The 17,574-nt window shown below is 44.4% G+C and overlaps 1 protein-coding gene across 1 annotated transcript in view; it reads right to left on the minus strand.

Annotated features, from left to right (window-relative positions):
• Window positions 1-1,313: 1,313 nt before the first annotated feature.
• LOC117743647 (WD repeat-containing protein 11-like) overlaps window positions 1,314-17,574 on the minus strand; it is a 40,847-nt gene continuing 24,586 nt past the window's right edge. The window contains 22 exon segments of the mRNA XM_034551326.1: window positions 1,314-3,221; window positions 4,046-4,125; window positions 4,646-4,791; window positions 5,044-5,141; window positions 5,485-5,650; window positions 6,341-6,436; window positions 8,142-8,221; window positions 8,224-8,269; window positions 8,271-8,331; window positions 9,175-9,218; window positions 9,220-9,241; window positions 9,569-9,631; window positions 10,513-10,621; window positions 10,751-10,922; window positions 11,954-12,068; window positions 12,202-12,308; window positions 14,044-14,193; window positions 14,294-14,298; window positions 15,328-15,355; window positions 15,357-15,443; window positions 16,094-16,202; window positions 17,203-17,278. Coding sequence (XP_034407217.1) covers window positions 3,016-3,221; window positions 4,046-4,125; window positions 4,646-4,791; window positions 5,044-5,141; window positions 5,485-5,650; window positions 6,341-6,436; window positions 8,142-8,221; window positions 8,224-8,269; window positions 8,271-8,331; window positions 9,175-9,218; window positions 9,220-9,241; window positions 9,569-9,631; window positions 10,513-10,621; window positions 10,751-10,922; window positions 11,954-12,068; window positions 12,202-12,308; window positions 14,044-14,193; window positions 14,294-14,298; window positions 15,328-15,355; window positions 15,357-15,443; window positions 16,094-16,202; window positions 17,203-17,278 — 2,066 coding nt within the window. The 3' untranslated portion in view covers window positions 1,314-3,015.

The raw sequence follows: 17,574 nt of genomic DNA on the forward strand, positions 1-17,574 counted from the left end.
AAATAATGATCCTCGTAAATGCAGCAGCCGCCTAACCCAAACATAATTCCACTACCTGGGGTGTGACCTGACTAAAGAATGCTCCAAAATGTCTAGGGAGGGTGCTGAGGAAACAATGGAAGCTGGGATAATTACAGAGAAAATGAGCTATTAACTCAGTGGTAACCCTCAGCAAAGATTAAAAAACTAAGTGGTAATCACACAAACAGACAGGCTGGGTTTTCAGTAAGTAGTATGAGCAGGCTTGGGCCTGCCCATCCTGGATAAAGCTGTCTGTCAGCACCAGAGAACATGCTCGTGGGAACTGGATGACCTGCTGTACTTCTGTCTTTACCACAGACTGCAGGCTCTGCCTCCGGCTGGCCGCTCATAAAAGACCTGGTTCGATAGCTGCTTCATGCAGTTGATCGAGAACGCGTAGAAGCGAGACAACCGCGTGCGATTGATTCCGAAGCCGGCTGTTAAATTCTCGCCGTGTGCAGCAGCTAAGACAGTGAAGGCCTGTGATTTCCAACTGTTAAATGAACATAAGTGCACCTCTCAGCTCTGGATCCAAACACACTTAATCTTGTGTTTTTCAGTCTTTAGTACAGGAGGGAGGAGGGGTGAGGTGTGGGGGTAACAGAGGTGAAAGCCAAGATGGAAATAAAAGGCCTGCAGGAAATCAGTGGAAGAGTGCTGCAGCAAGACCACGAGCTGGCATGGTGTTCAGACAGAGAGAAGAGTTAGAAGGTGCATATCAAGGTGGAGAAAGGGAGCGGCGAGTGAAGATGGCTGGATGGGAGTTGTTATCAAAGCAGAAGAGAAATCCTGCAGTGAGGCGCTGCATACTGATGACCTGCCTGTAACGGCTCCCCGGCAGTTATTCATTAAGCCATTAAAAGGAACACATCCAAGTAATTTGTGTGGCCTTCTGTTCCACTGCCTTTCTTCTCCCTGTGCTCTGCTTTTCTGTGTGAGAGAGAGAGAGAGAGAGAGAGAGAGAGAGAGAGAAGCAACCGAATGCACATCAATTAATAAATCGGAGGCCATGAAAAGAGGCTGGACCTGGGCAGCGGGCTGTGCCAGCTGCTGGCCCTCCTTCTGAGCGGAACAGAATAAATGAATGGCGAAAGCGACTCATGCAGGAGCCGATTCCCTCTGAGGACAGCTTGATAAATGAACGGGCATTAGAATTTAATCTACCTGGGTTGGAAATTAAAGGAGGGGGGTCGCAAAGAGCACTTGCTTTCACAGGTCTTTTTCTCACAAAGCAACAGCGCCCTCTTGTGTCAACATCATCAGTCAGGAAATAGCACACTGAGAATGAATAATAAAGTTAATAATATCGATTTTATTGCCATCCATATATACATATATCTGTTTTTTTTTCTTCTTTCTCTTAGAATATTTATAGAGTTTAAAGCACTGGTATCACTGTACAAACAATGAACACACACTACAGTAGAAAGAAAAGCAGCAGAGTGTAAATCCCACTCCAGAACAGTGCACATTGCTATCTCATTACTGTGTCAGGTGAACTACAGCTGATTATCTGCCGGGTTGTGCGATTCTATACAGGATCCTACAGTATATGATAGTGGGTGTGGAATGGATCTGCAGGAACGACATCAAGTCTCCTAAAATAGGCCAGGGTTGCCATGGTGATACCGCCTGGGGGGTCAAGTATAACAAGAGAAACAGCACTGAAGTGTTTATGAAACACAATACCACACAAAAAAGGTTACCGTCTTGTTTCAGGACAACTAAACACGTTACAAGGCAATGGGACACACACAGTTACCAAAGACTTTGCATTGTCACGCAGATGATTTCCGATGATCAGTCGATATTTAGAAGCAGAAGAGATATGGCGCCAAGTTCTAAACTATTTCTCAAACTGCGTGTCAAGCTTCTGTCATCGCGATGTGAGCAACAGTGAAAGCGGCACAGATTAGGATTTGTGTGTAAAGGATCCATCGGAGGTCGGATTAAAACGAGTTACAACGCGCCCTGACAGCTCTTCTTGTAAGAGGCCCGCCAGAGAACAAGCTCATTATACAACATCAAAGAACAGACAGCAAAGTATCCCTTTGAGTCTCAATACGAGTCAGAAATTAAAAATTCCATTTGGATTAATGGAATGGATTAACCACCATCTATTTAACTGGATCCTACACAAACTAATTAAATGGTATCACTCAGGTGGCTCCGGCCCGATGCCTCTCCGCTGTTCAGGAAGATAATATAGGAATAAGTGTCTCATAAGCACGGGGCGGCCTGGCTAACTGACTCTACTGCCGTCCAGCAGCTACAGCTTTGGTCTGTCACTTACGCAGCACCACCTGCTGTGGACTTAATGGCCGGTCTGCTGGGTGTCTGAAAATGATTGGGTCTCCATTTCAAGAAAGGAATCCACGTTATCGTTCAACTAATGTGGTGTTTTTGGTGAAATCAACGGAACTCAAGACTCATTTTGGAATTCAGTCATTAAGTATGCAGGGAGTAGAAAAGTGTGTGTGCGTGCGCGTGTGTGTGTGTGAAATAGGGACTTATTATTTTAAGGATCAATTAATTATGCCATATGTAATCTCAGCAACAAAAAGGCAAATTAAACCTGTGGAGCTACAACTGTACTTTGAAGATATTCATACAGGCACACAACATAAAGCTTAACCAGCAACCATTTAAAAAAAAAAAACAATCTAAGGAGGTAAATTCATCAACAAAACCCAGCGATATCAGCGATGGGGATTACTTCACACAGGAGTGTGTTTCTTTTGGGGCTGTTACATGCATACACATGAGCACAAACACACACGGGTCAAACCAAACATCAAGAAAATGTCATTACAGTCACAGACAGACTCCAGTGACGGACTTCACACAGAGGAAACCTCTCCTCTTCCTCATCTCTCCTCTCTCCCCATGATGTGGAGACGTTCCTGTGGACGTCGACACAAAGTGAATTCACATTGAAGTTGGAATGACCGGCCGACTCCCCCGACGTGCACCGAAGAAGTACGTCATCCGAGGTCACTCGGTGCTCAGTTGGCCCAGCGCGTCCCCCTCCTCGCCAAGAGTGGGTTCTGGCGCACTGCTTCCATCCCCCTGGAACAGCTCCTCCATCAGCTCCTCCCCGGCGCTGCCGGCCCGCGACGCCCACAGAGCGGCGCCCTCCCGCAGGCCCAGTGAGCGCAGCAGCCGGTCGTACTCCACAAATGACGTCTTGATAACTTTATGTGCAAGCGCGGGTCAAGGAGAACTGATAACATTTCATGGACATGGTCATAATCACTTTTATAGGCAACCAGTGTTCAGCCAATGGAGCCGATTAGAGGCACATTTCTTTCACATGAATCACATCAAAAGGGCCACATACGAACAGCTGATTAACCGAGGGAACATAATGAATGCAGGTGCTTCCATCCAGGTTTGAAAGGATCACTGAGTAGTCTTCATCACCTCCATGAAGGGAGGCTTAATTGCAGGACCGCAGCAATTATTGCATTGGTTAATTGTATTCAGCCTCTTATCGACATTGCACTGCACCGCGTTTCTGCCGATGGTCACCAAAATTGCAAAGATTAGTTGGACAAACGCACTGCACTAGCGCTTGTGCCTGGGGACTGGCATCAGTTTATGCTGTTTATCACAATTAATCTGTCACTGTCAAAAAAGTCCCTGGCCTCTGATTAGCTGGCATTCAAAGTTTTTTCTTGTCACGTCATAACGTGGTGAAGTTCAAATCAGCATCGGTTTAAAATGTGTTTACAACGTGTTGAGCCATTTTCAACCTGTCACTGGCATGGAGCCATTATAAAAATGTATTCTCTGTTTGTGGTTAACTCAAAGTATCGGTTCTAAAAGTCCTCTTGTAAGTCTGCCTAACTGAGCTCTGTGATCAAAGTGGGAAAGGCTGCGCGCCGTGGAGCTTTATAAAACGGTCCTTCATTGTGGAAAAAGCTCTCTGCTTTTCGAGTGGGGACTGACAGAGGTACAGGGGAGGGAACTCTGGCTGTAAATGGCCCTCAGAGTGCAGTAATGGGTTTTCAAAAAAGGATATTGGACGAGTCGTTGGCCTCCATCACCCCGTGCTGCAGACAAGCTTCGATGAAGAGGGCGGCGCGATCAAAGTGCCTCATACTGCACAGCAGATAGAAGGAACAGAGGCAGAAAGTGAGAGTGACCGTCAGAAAACAGCATCATCCTGTCTGTGATCCTAACACATACATCAACCCTGTCGTCCTGGTGTCACTATAATTCTCTGAGCTTCTGCAGCCCGAGGCGTCCAAGAACACAAGCTGTCAAGGAGGAGGAAAAGTAGACCAACAGGGAATGGATGCTGAGGTTAAAGTTACGGGGTCAGCCCGGACCCCACGCCGTGCCATACACTCAACTGTCAAGGAGAGGAAGGTCCGGCAGGGAGAAAAAAAGTCAATTGGGAATCATTTTAAAAGAATCTCAATTTTGAGGATAAATTGTGAGACAGGATATTTGCTCATGTTACTGCGCAACAGAAGTATTACAAGGTAGTAAATTACAGGGTTTGTGTTTCTCAATTTGAAATCCAATACTTTTTAAGACCTCAGCCCAAAGGCAAAACCAAAGTCTTGCATGTTGTCTATTGCTTGCACACGGTACGCTCATGAAGCGTCAGTCTTACTTGTTGAGCATCTCTCCCACTTTGTAAAAGCAGCCCAGGGAAAGGAGCACCAGGATGGCTTTGGACTTCTGGTTGACCTGCGAGGAGCACAGGTGCTCTGCCCAGCGCTTCAGCACATCTGAGCTCTCTGCTGGGCTCAGACGCACCTGGAAACAAACACAGACACACACACGTTCCTTCACTTGTGTTTCCCAGATAATAACACCAAAAAAAGAACACTTAAAGTTGGCAAGGAAGTAAAAAATAAAATCAACAAATGAGTGTTTAATTGCATTTTAATACCCCAAATACCAATACAAAATATATTTTAAAAAGCGTGTACGCTTAAGAACACCGACCCAACACACCCACACGCTAACCAAACTTGACTAAGTATCTGATGTGCTGACGGACGTTACCTTGGCCAGCCAGGTGGCGCGGTTCCACTCCCCGTAGGTCTGCAGGTAGCGACAAGCATCCTCTGCCTTGTCAATCAAACACAACAGCTGTACTCCCTCTGACACACAGGAGAGAAAAAAAGGGGGGGAGAATTTGAACATGGAGGAAATGATGGCTCGTCACTACGAAAGATGGAAAACCAGGGAATTGATTTCTTTACACAATGCCTTACTTATTGAATTTGTATCTACAGATGAGTGTTTTTTTCCCCCCAGGTGATTAATAGCTTCAACCTTTTAAAACATAACATATTTAAAAGGTGTCTAGCCCTTTTAAAAGGCCTAACGAATAGATGAATTATCCAAAAGCTTTAGTTTCAGACAACCCACATATTGACTGCTGCTGCTGATACTTGTGAAAAGAGGAGCGGGGAAGGCCGCTTACTGTTACAGTAACGCTACCTGCTAGCTTGCCGTTGGCGATCATGTTGGTGGCCACCAGCTTGATGGTGGACTGCGAGGGGCCTGAGGAGGTGATGGTGGTCACGAGGCAGGCCTTGAGGGAGTCGCAGTAGTAGCTGGCGTTGTCGGCGCTCGTCTCCAACAGCAGCTGCACTGCCCGGTCCGTCTGAGAGCGACAACAAAGAGATGAGACCGTGGCTGAGAAACGAGGCGTCAGCAGCTCAGCCACGTAACCACCCAAGTAAGCCAAACAACACGGAGCAACAAGAGGAAATGATGTTCATTATCACGCTTTTTCATCTCGTGTGGATTGGAGGGCTGCGCCTCCGGCACGCGGCCGGCTGATTGCACCCTGTGATTAGAGGAAGAGTGGTGACTTTGAGATGGGAGAGCGGTGACTCCAATCCCCACAGGCTGAGAGGCACGGGAGGACCCGGGACCAGCACTTATTGTCCATCTTGCTTCATGAGGCTCCACAGCACCAATATGACCCATTTACCATTATGGGAGCATGCATGTATGCCCAGCTATGGAGTGTGAAGGTGTTAGTGATTGTGTGTCTGTGAGAGACGTGTAGTGTGTAATCTGAAATCTGGAAGAAAGATAGCAAAATGTGTCACATTTACCTTTTGACTCATCAAAAGGATGTGGCAACTAAAAACAAAGGTTTCACCCATTCGTGTGTCATTGTGCTAAATACTGTGATGTCGAACACAAAAGAAAGACATGGGGGATGAAGTCTCCGGTCGTACAGTTTGTCTGAAAACTGGAACATTTGAGCAGGAACTCCCATGCGATATGAATGCAACATGTGGACGTCAATGTGTGAGCAGTACGGTGTAGTGCAATGACTCACCTGACCCAGCAGAAGGAGCTGGTCGGCGCATTTCTTAGTGTGTTCATAACTAGAGCGCTTGACCTCCTGCAGGTGAACCCGATCCAACTGGAACTTCTGTTGAGCAGCAAACACATTGTATTTACATGCTGCTTTCATAGATCCGTGGCCAAACCGTGTGTGTGTGTGTGTGTGTGTGTGTGTGTGTGAGAGTGAGAGAGAGTGTGTGTGTGTGTGTGTGTTTGTGAGAGAGAGACAGATTATGCAGAGTGCAGAGAGGGAGATTGTAATAATAAAGGCTCTAAAATATTCAGGAGTTTTGACAATGTGTCTGGTGCCCATACTTATTATTGGTGCCTTTTTCCTCTTTATTTTAATAAATGGTCCCTGATGGGAAATTAGATTTATTTGTTTTCAGTGAGCAAATGATAGGCATGAAACATGAAAACAGCAACAGATGTTTCAGAGTACGAGTATCAGTTTTTAATAGGAGGACTAGAGAGGGAGAATAGTATAATAAGGGGAGAGATAACAGCATAGTAGGAAATTAGTTACATTGGCTGTCTGTTTTTTTTTCTTCACTTTATGATGATGAATTCCTCTGACTCACAGCCATGGGCAACATCCTGCAAAGATACCAGATGAGTGTAGTAGCTGTTTGCACTGTATCCAAGTCTTTTTGTAATTGCAGTCAGGCTGTTTTATGACAACAGGATCCAACTGCTGCAGAATGTCTCGCGGGCTCTATGGCAGCCTTAACTTTGTGATCACTGGGTGGCCCTCATTACCAGGGAGAATAAGTTTCACAAAAACGGAATAGTAAATGATCTATTAAAAGAAAAAACTGAAAAATACTCAAAAGAACAAAAAAGAGACTTTTCAATGGGACAATTAGAATCGGAAATTGTTTTACATCCGTGCTACTTCAAGCTTCAATGCTTGCTAAAAGCTAGTTGACATTTTTCTTAGCTGGCTACTTTTCATGAGAGAAGGTACACGTTCTTCCCTCTCCCTCTGCTTCCTTGGGAATATTGATGAAGCCTTGTTGAAAAAAAAAAAAGATGTACCAAAGCATGCCTGTCTTCTTGCAGTCAGCCAACTTTTTAATTACCATCCACAGTTTTTTTCCCAAACTATTTCTCCAATGTAAAAGTCCACAGAAGTATTTCCTGCAGTCTTGTGTGTGTAAATGAAAAATCTTCACATCCATTATGTGAAGGCGGATGTCTTGTTACAAATGCGCTGTGTTTGACCAGCAGAGAGGAGGACATATCAATGGGCATCTTCTGAAGAAACTTTTCAAACGCTCTTCAGAACAAACTGGGTTGATAATTAAAGTTGGAGGGGAACAAAAGAGCAGACTCAAGCTATTGTTCATAAGAGCCATCAGCCACACGCATTGATCACAATGACAGTGCAAACAAGAGAGTTTTCTTTTTTTAATTGAGCGTGTCCCAGCATGGGCTAAAATCAGTCGGAAATGTTTGGCAGAATTAAATGTAGTGAAGGCGAAATGAAAGATAGGTTTTACCTCAAAAGGCTTAAAGATGCGAGACGCTCCCCTTAATTTAAAGACAAGGCTTAGCGGGTGACACGCAATGTCATTGATAATGGAATTTACCGGGTGACCGGGGCAATGTTGTTGACACTGGATAATATGGGAAGGCCTGGGGGCGGGGGGTTGTTTGTGCGTGGTCTGAACTTGGATGACTCCTGTGGGACTTTTGCAATGTTGAACGCCGGGATCATGCATTTGCCATTGTCTCGGGTTTACCAGAGACGAGCAAACAAGACTCAAACCTTCTTCTCTCGTTTCACTGACCTGGAAGTAAGAGCTCTCACACAGGACATCATGGCAGATGTCCAGGTGGCTCTGAGGTGAAGGCTTGGTTGCTTCACTCGGGCCTGACCCTCCGCAGTGGACACACTCAGCTGGCGAGCCTTGGCAAAACGACTGGAGGTAGTGGGCCGCAACTGTCCAGAAGGTAAGATCAGACTCGTCTCCGAACAGCCTGCGGTGTACCAAAACCAGGCATCAGCTGAGCTCAGAGTGGATAATGTTCTATCCGGAGAAGTTAGTCAAGTTCTGCAGTCTGAACCAACATGGCGGCTCATATAGTAGTTTGCTCACTAATGAATGATCACAGGTCCTGTATCTTCCAGCCAACGCTTTGCTCTTCCAGCTCACCTCCACATCCTTCTGCCGTTTTCTTCCGTTGTTTACTTCCCTCATTATCCTTTAACATATCTGCGCAGGCACACGGCTGTTGCTAGGTTACCGTGCTACATTAACATGGCATGAACACTTGGACGGCCGCTGATAATCATGAGCTCCCATGTCATGGCTTTTTCTTGTTGTGTGGAGATACATAAACACACAAAATAAATGCTGCTATTTAGGTCGATGATTTGGAACCCGGGTTTTCAAAATGTTCCTCATCGCATTAAATCCTTGTGTTTTCCGTCCCAAATATTTGATGTATTCTGAATGAATTGATGTTCCACAAATAACAGCTGCAAAAACTTAATGTCTTGCTCGGTTTGATTATCTCCAGATCAACCAGGAGCAGCTTGGTTGCAAACACAGTGCACCATTAGATCATTGTAACAGACGGGAGGCAGATGCAAACATATGGATATGTGTTTGTATCCTGTAAGAGTTTGTTTGTTTGCTATTTATCATTGTTCCGCTAATATAAACTACACTCATAACTCATAATGTACTCATTGGAACTCATAACTAGTCGAGTCTTTGAAAAGGTGGCCGGTCTGAATATGAACAAAGTTATCGTGCTGGGGTGCCAGTGAACCCTCACGGATACACTACAAGATGACAAACAGTGGTGTTAACTCACCGTGAGACCAGGAGGCAGCGCTGCAGCAGGCTGAGCTCCGGGTCCCTGCAGCACGCTCTTCATGTCACTGGGGGGCCAATCAGGGACAGACAATCAGAACGCAGCCAGAGCCAATTACACTTGTCAGACACAGCAGGCCCAGTGACCGTCTGTTCCGGGTTTTCCTCAGCCAACCCACAGACGACAAGCTCTTTGGGCCTGCTGTCTAAACACACATTGACCATGATGGCGAGCCAAAACTACATAAACAAAAACTGACACATGGTAACACGCATACATACAGTACACATGCACCAACATCTGACTGCCGCCTTTTGCATCACGCCATCAATATCAATATTCTATTTAGAGCTACAGTGTGTAGCCGGTAGCATTAGAAAGTGTAATAACTCACTTAGACAAGGAGTTGAGCTGCTCCTGGATCAGCCCTTTTATCTCGTCTTTCTCATTGTAGTCTCTGAAACAAGAGGGATCACACTCAGTCAAATGGCTCCTCGGACATCGTCTCCCTAAAATAAAAACCTGACCCGATATTAAATAGGAAGCCGAGAAGCTGCTCGTTACAGTTACAGAAGTAGATCTGTGGTGTCAGGCAATAACAGATAATTCCATTCTAACATCTATGCTGAGGTCAGGTAGCACCCTGCAAGGCGAGCGCTGCTAATATAGCTGCCTGACAATGATAAGGCGGTTGTGTGTGTGTGTGTGTGTCTGTGTTTGTTAATCAAAGAAAGCAGGGTCGCAACTGGAGGAGGCAAAATTACATGAGGCTATAGTTTAACACAGATGCCGCCGTCTGAAAAACAAACTCTAAAAACGGCCTCGATTTGCTCCCATGTTGACCTGTTTACAAAAAGGAGTTGCTTCCACTCACAAATTGGTTGTTTTGTTTTATGAAAGTAATAAATTGAATGCACGGGCAGTTGGCAGAGAAGGAATGGTGGTAAAGGAGAATATAAATTTCATATATTACAAAACCTAATAACTTTATACTATTTGTAACCTCTAGCTGAACTAAAATCCAGTGAAACTGTATTAAATAGGGAAGGCGCGATTGGCCCTAATCCCTATGAACAGATTCTCTATTCACATGTGTTAAAACAGACATTGGTCAGGCCTGATATTGATCTTAAAGATCTCGATTAGTAAAAAAAAAAGTTTGCTAATGCAGTGCTGTTTAGAAATACACCTTAACGGGGTCACCACTTCGGTTCTTTTAGTGTGCCGTTGCATATTCTCCAAGTATTCACATTCTCTGAGTTCTTGGGTTTCAACGACCTGGCATCATCGGAGCGGATGATTTTGGAGGGGACACCTTTCCTCAGAGCGGACACTTACACTTGAGTGATGTCCATGGTGAAGGTTCCTGACCAGGGTTGCAGCAGAAGGAACGCCTTGAGAGTCAGGGCAGCTCGGGGAACCAGCAGGTAAGGACACCACACTGGATCTGAACATATTCCCCACCGATCACAAAGAACACAATGTTATGTTGTGACTGTTCAAGAGTTTAAATCATGCAGTTTCTTAATGTGCCATTTCTCTTTCATTCCTTCACGCTCGTTGTTCCCTGGCTCACCGGTCAGGTCTTGTTCATCCATGCGATAGCTAGCGGACTTCATGGCCATCTCCAGCACTCGGATGCAGCCGTCGTCAGAGGCCAGCACCACCTTGTCTGACGTGCACCAGTCAATGTCCAAGATGCGGTAGTTCACGTTGCGCCCGATCCGCATGCTGCTCACCATTTGGACCTGCAAGAGGAGGAGGGCAAGAGCAGTTCTTCTAAACTGTCCCCTAGTAGCTTCTTTTAATGCGCCTGCAGCCACTCTAGATGGGAGATGGTGGGGCAAAAGAACCATTTATGTATAGTAGGACAGAGAATGGACGACTCTATCAGGACGTGTTCTACAAAACCTCCATATCGCTGGCTTTTCATGGGATGTACAGGAGTCGGTGTGACCCAGCTGACAGCAGAGCGCTGAGGCATGTCGGAGATCTCTTCCTCTCTTTCCCAGCCCCATAGCCATTGCTCGTTTCCCTCTGCAGCTCGATCCGTTATCTCAGCTCCCCCAAGAAAACACATCCCTCCACCCAGACAACAAAGCTTCAGAGGGACTCTCTGCCTCCGCCCAACGTTGCCTATTACACCAGAGCATCTATCCGTGTCCACATCCATCTGCTTTTCAATATTTTTGCTGGGTAAGCTAACAAATACTGTGGCACGGATACAGATAAACAAAAAACAAGAGGTCCAGTCTGTGACCAAATGTTGAACTTTAGCACAAACAAGCCCAGAAGGATTCTTAGTTTAGCTGAAGTGAAGGATGTGACTTTCTGGATGGCGACGACTTCGGTAAGCAAAGTTAAAGCGGAAGTCAGGATGCAGGTCATCCATCCTGCAATGGCTGAGCTTATACATTTAGTGAAAAGCTTTTAGCACTTATCAACAGTGCACCGTGATGATTCGTCAATACATCAAGACAATTAAAGCCCATATACTCTTCCCACAGTGACACTTTGAGAGATAAACCATCCGCACATTATCACAGTCATTCTGCCACAGTAAATCTGTTCAATGTGAAGAACAACTATGATGGTTGCAGATTCTTTCATTGTATTAGAGTGAGATGCATGTTGGGAATTTATAATGAAAAAAAATATATATATGAATTTTGTCACAATGACATGTCTGCTGCAGCAGCTGCCAAAAGGTTGGTGTGTGTTGTGGGGTGCGTGTTGTGAGGTGCGTGTGTTGTGTGCGTGTGCGTGTGTGGAGCCTCACCTCTTTGGTATCCCAGACCTCTGCTCCATCAGTGTACATCACCAGCAGCTTTTGGTTGCCCTTCCCCGGGGCGAAGCGGATCTTCTTCACCCAGCCACGATGTGTTGGAATACCCCTGAAAGCATCAACAAGCATCGGGCCATTGATTACATTCATTTCTTTTAAAAGTTTTTAACAATCAATCTATGACCATTCTGGGCAAGTTATTTTTTGTCGGTGCAGTCTAGTAAGAAAAGTTCAGCGGTTACCTGGACAAACGAGCTTTGAGGTCCCAGAAGTTGAGATTGCCGTCCACGTCCCCGAGCACCAGGGTGTCGCCTTTCCAGGCGATGCAGGCGATACTACCCATGCTGCCCTGCAACACGGGAGAATTGCGCATATTCAGTAAGAGGACAAATAAGGCAGGACAGCCGTTATTTTAAGATTCACAATTCATTTGGGATGTGAAAACTGCTTCTTCAAGCTGCAGCAGCCAACTTTTAGAAAATAACTTTTTATTTATTTATCATATTTTATTCAAACTGTCACTCTATCCTGAAAGCGGTGCATGATACATATAATCTGTCAAAAAAGAGATTTCTCTGCCTCCTTTTAGTGCTCCTAATGGCATTTACAAGATTCCCACGGCTGGAAGGAAAACCACCAAGCAGAGCAGAGGCGTCTTGTGAACTTCGACCAACCTGTCAAACTAGCCAGCGCTAATCAAATATCAATAAAGATTCTGCAGAGGAACCTGCTGTTTTTGGGGTGTTTAAAAATTGTTTATGTCATGTACACTCCTGTGACGATATGCTGACAGATTGAGCAAATATGATACCAAAAGTTATTTTTATTTAAATTACCAACTGCAGCTTTAAAAAAAGCTAAACCCCTTTTCAACCATTTTGGTAGTTGATTTTTGGCATTTTGCACGTGTGGATTATTTTCTATTTGCACACACAAAATTAGAGCGCAAGAACACACGACTATGAAGTTTTAAAGACTAAAAATAAACAACAACTTTCATATCATTAATTAAAAGGCTCTTTGTTAGTAGTGACACAGGGACATCCTGCTGCTATGATTTTAACACGGCATCTTGAAGTCATTCAGGTGAAAAGAAATCCCGTCTTTGAGCCATTTTGCTGTCACAGCAAATTAATAGCCAAGTCTTAATAAGATGCTTTACGGGTAAATACAGACATTTATCAGGGTCACACTCCAGTGGAGGAAACAACAGCAGAACACTATCTGCCAACAGACTGGTGAAACACGCACATTCTGTTGGCTGTTTGTTAGAGCAACGAGGAAAAGGTTTAATCTGACAAAGCTGTCGAGGAGGTAAGGTTGAAGACTTTTTTGTTGTGGAGCCAAGATCTATAAGCCACAGAAAAGGACCTGAAGGACACAGGATATAGAGGGAGAGTAATGGCTTTTCCTTCATCGAGGAGGGGCCTGTTCAGATGCTGGCTGACAACCAGACAGCAGTGCTCCTTCTGGGCTTGAAAATAAGGCAACATGTTGATGACAGTGCAATGCAGATGTTTGATCACAGAAACATTGAAGTAAATGATCTCTTCATTCTCTTTGACACTGAGAAAGAATAGTATAATCCGCCAAAAAAGAGATTGAAAAAAATAAAAAGATTGAACCTTTAAACATAAGAGAGGATGCTAGGGCAAGAACAAAAGATGATGGAAAAGAGACGAAAAAAAGGTCACTTGTTTTTTGTAATACTAAATTTAAAAAAAGGTGAGTGCACAATGATTAATACTGGGGGAACGTATTGATTAATACATTTGACAGATCAGACACATAAACACAATTACAGAGAGGACAGGGGGAAAGTCAGAGGTAGAAGTAGAGATAGGAGACGTACCAATGTCCGCAGAAAGAATAACAAAAAAAAGGGAAAAGAGAAGACAGATTTTGATCTCTGTGTTCAGAAAGGATTGAAACCAACAAATTTAATTCAATGTCGAGATATGAAACAAGAAGGAACATCTTTGTGGAGGGATCTGTGAGGATGACCTTGAAGTAGTTCAGGAGCGTATGAAAAAAAAGAAGAAAAAAGAAAAGACATTCAAAAGAGACGGTGTCTCTGGACTCACATCAGGGGGAATTCGTGCACCATCTTTGACAGTGTTGCCCTCCACGGTGATGTGGTAGACCTGCCCGTCCATGTCAGTGAATACAAAATGCTCCCTGGCTGAGATGGCCTGGCTGGACTCTGACTTGCTCTCTGCGTCCTGCAGCAGACTGTAGTGGAGAAACACGTCAGGCTTTTTGCACTCTCACCAGTGGGAAATATTGTGGCAGGACCAACGGCTTTAATATTCTGCAGTTGACGGCAGCAATCATCACTACTATCGTTAACGTCAGAGGTTCCCAACCAGCAGCACCAGATGGATTGTAGAGCAGGGAGTAGTTAAAAATATATAGAAACGATGGTTTCAGTAATGAAAACAATACATCAACATATTAAGTTGGCTTCACGTGGACATTGTGTTGTGATCGAGTGTTTAGCGATTGCCAAGAGCGGTATTAACCGTTGGCAAAAAGTCATAGATATAAGGTTGATACAAATTGCTAGAAGTAGTCCTATGGATAAGTTATTCATTTAATACATTTATCCGTTTCTGAAGGCAAGGGATAAATGTATTGCTAAAACAGTACCGAGCCAACAGCGACGCATACATAGAAGATACAGCAAAACACATTGTTGACATAGTTATATAAAAGTGACAGATAAATGGACAAACTTGACCAAACATTGACAGTTCAATTGTATGAAAACATTATTGCAACAATATACTTTTTTGTATTATCAATAGTGCTAAATAACATCCAGTTAAAAATCAAATAAAACACGTTTGGAACATGACTGGTAGTTTATCTGACAGGAGTGGAAGTGCATCAGACCAAAAGAGAAAAGTATGCGCTTTGATAATAATACTGGATTGTTGTCTTTTGCAATCAAATCATCAATTAAACATAATTACGGGGAAAAAAATGGTTTTGGAATTGGGATGATTAACTGTAACATTAAAAAAAACATTCCAATTGATTGGGTTCGAGTTACTTATTTTTTTTAGCTCTGATTTCAATTCCTCATATATTAGCTCCATGTCTGCCTCATACACGTGCCTATACACGTCTGCCTCATACACGTCTGCCTCATACACGTCTGCCTCATACACGTCTGCCTCATACCACGTCTGCCTCATACACGTCTGCCTCATACCACGTCTGCCTCATACACGTCTGCCACATCTGCCTCATACACATCTGCCTCATACACATCTGCCTCATACACATCTGCCTCATAACACCCATCTGCCTCAGGGCTTTCCATCCCAACAAGAGGCGAAATATTGTGCAGCGGACCTGATGACCCGAGGACTCAACACTACTCTGCTCCGCAGTCCGACACCGTCTGCCGAGCTATGGCCTCCCTCGCTGCCATCTGCTTCTTCTTCAGGCTCTTCAGGTTGTGGGACGGGGACCACTCCTGTTGAAAACACGGACACAGGGGGGGTTTGCAGGACCAGCGACCCAGACCCAGACTGAAAAACACATTTGCTGGCATAACGGCAAACAGAGGAGAGCAAAAGGGAAGAGATCTGCGCGTACAGAAGACACTCTCATAAAGTGAACTTAGAGCTGTTTTCCCAGCCTGCCTATGTATCTGCTGGAGCACTGTGGCTGCAGTCTGGCTGACTGGAGGTTGTAATCAATATGGAAATGAGACAGCAATATGGGTCTGGGGGAGGGCAGCATGCATTATTTTACAGCTACACTGCATAGTTTGTTCGGCATAGCTCTTCTTTTATGAGCATTTTCTCTGGCCTAATAAAGCCACACATTTTCAGACTAATCTTTCAAATGGCCCCCGCCAGCAGCATCAGAGACTATTAACAAAGGGAAGAGTCGACGATGGGTATTATCGCAGCAGTGTGTTTTGTTAAAGTAAATGTTTTTGAGTGGAGATGTTCAGATATGCAGCTCTCTATTTTCAATGAGCAACCCTACGTTATATTTCAGTGTCTTCAGTAATTGTTGTGCATTTTTTCCATTGTGTTTCACTAGCAGCTCAGAATAGAGGGCCGGTGAAGAATGCCATTTGTATTTGTGTGTATTCGTGTGTAGGTTTTTCAGTACCAATGCTGTCACAGTGGGGAAGTTCTTCGCCATCTCCCGGAGAAGTGTCCCGGTCCTGGTGTCCCACAGCTCTAGGGGTTTGTCTCTGAACACCACCACCAGGTACTGTCTGAGAATGGACAACACACACACATTCAATCTCAAAACAGGCACACACTGGCCACGACCGCACTATAAGGTTTCTCGTGGGCTTTTTATAAACGAACCCTTGTTTAATCATCCGGCCGTCTGCCTCTTAGGGACACAGCTATTTACAGCAACAGAGCAGCATGACCAAACAATTCTTCCAAATAAAAGATGTTGCAGCAAATCAAGTGTATTAAATTACAAAACTTTAGATCAATCTGATGTATGACTTATAGTTCCTTTTCAGACACATTTGTCCTGCGAGTACTTGAAATTTGCTGACTTACGAGGTAATTTACAGCACATAAGCAAAAGTGTGTTTTATCACTTGTGAATTATAGAATAATCAGAGGTGTCCCTTTCCAGTTTAATACATGATACACCTCACCATATTTGGGATGTACCCACAAGGCTAGGACTCTCAACGGTAATATGGTGCATTGTAAAGAAAGTTGAACATTTACTGAATTAACAAAAGTATGCTTTTTCAGAAAATGTGTGAGGATTCATGCTCTTTTGTTTGTTTTTTTCTCGCAATATCGCAGTCCTATTAAAAGATGCAGCAATGATGAATGCGGGGAATTAAAAAATGGCCGATCCGAACCACTGCACAATATGAATTTGTGAAGGTTTTGGGGAACAATAGGAAATAAACAACGCAATTAATTGTAGACATGTGCTATTTGGGTCTTTCTGCAGACCTCCGTTGGGATTTAAATCTAGGTATTATAACACCTCGGAAGAAGCAAGCAAGAGCCTTTATAATATGGAATGATATATACAGAGACAGAAGGAGATAGAAAGAGAGAGAAAGGTGAGAAGGCCCCAGGCAAGGGATGCGAAGGCAAATATTTGGGTGTGAATTGTTTGCATGTAAATGTACAGTTTGTGTCTAAGTGTGTGTGTGTCTCTCAGGTTAAAGCACTCGAAACTGAGATATTGTTGGTATTTGGTTTCGCTGGTGGCGAGAGCCGGCAACTCACTTGAGATGAGACACTTTAATCATCTCAATGGGCGGCTCATCGTTTCCTCGCTCGCCTCTGAATGCAAAGCATCTTCCTGGAAAACACAACAGAGAGATAGACAGAGAGAGAGAAAAGTGAGCGGGAGGCACTGGTGGAAGGCAGAAGACGGTATCCCTCCTTACAACCTGTGCAGAGACTGATTGAACTCATTCCACTTTAGTTCCGAGGCGTCCTGGTTTCATCTCCTTCACCGAAGCGGGAAAAGAGCAAAATGCCGCCAACTTATTCTCCCCACCTGCTCTAATCTCTGCTCTTCATTCGCATACAGTACAGTTCAACCCACCGCAGCAGCAGCACATTGTGCAAAGCATCAAGGTGCCCCTTTAAACT

This window comes from Cyclopterus lumpus, chromosome 15, assembly GCF_009769545.1.
Source record: "Cyclopterus lumpus isolate fCycLum1 chromosome 15, fCycLum1.pri, whole genome shotgun sequence".
Classification (NCBI taxonomy): Eukaryota; Metazoa; Chordata; class Actinopteri; order Perciformes; family Cyclopteridae; genus Cyclopterus; species Cyclopterus lumpus.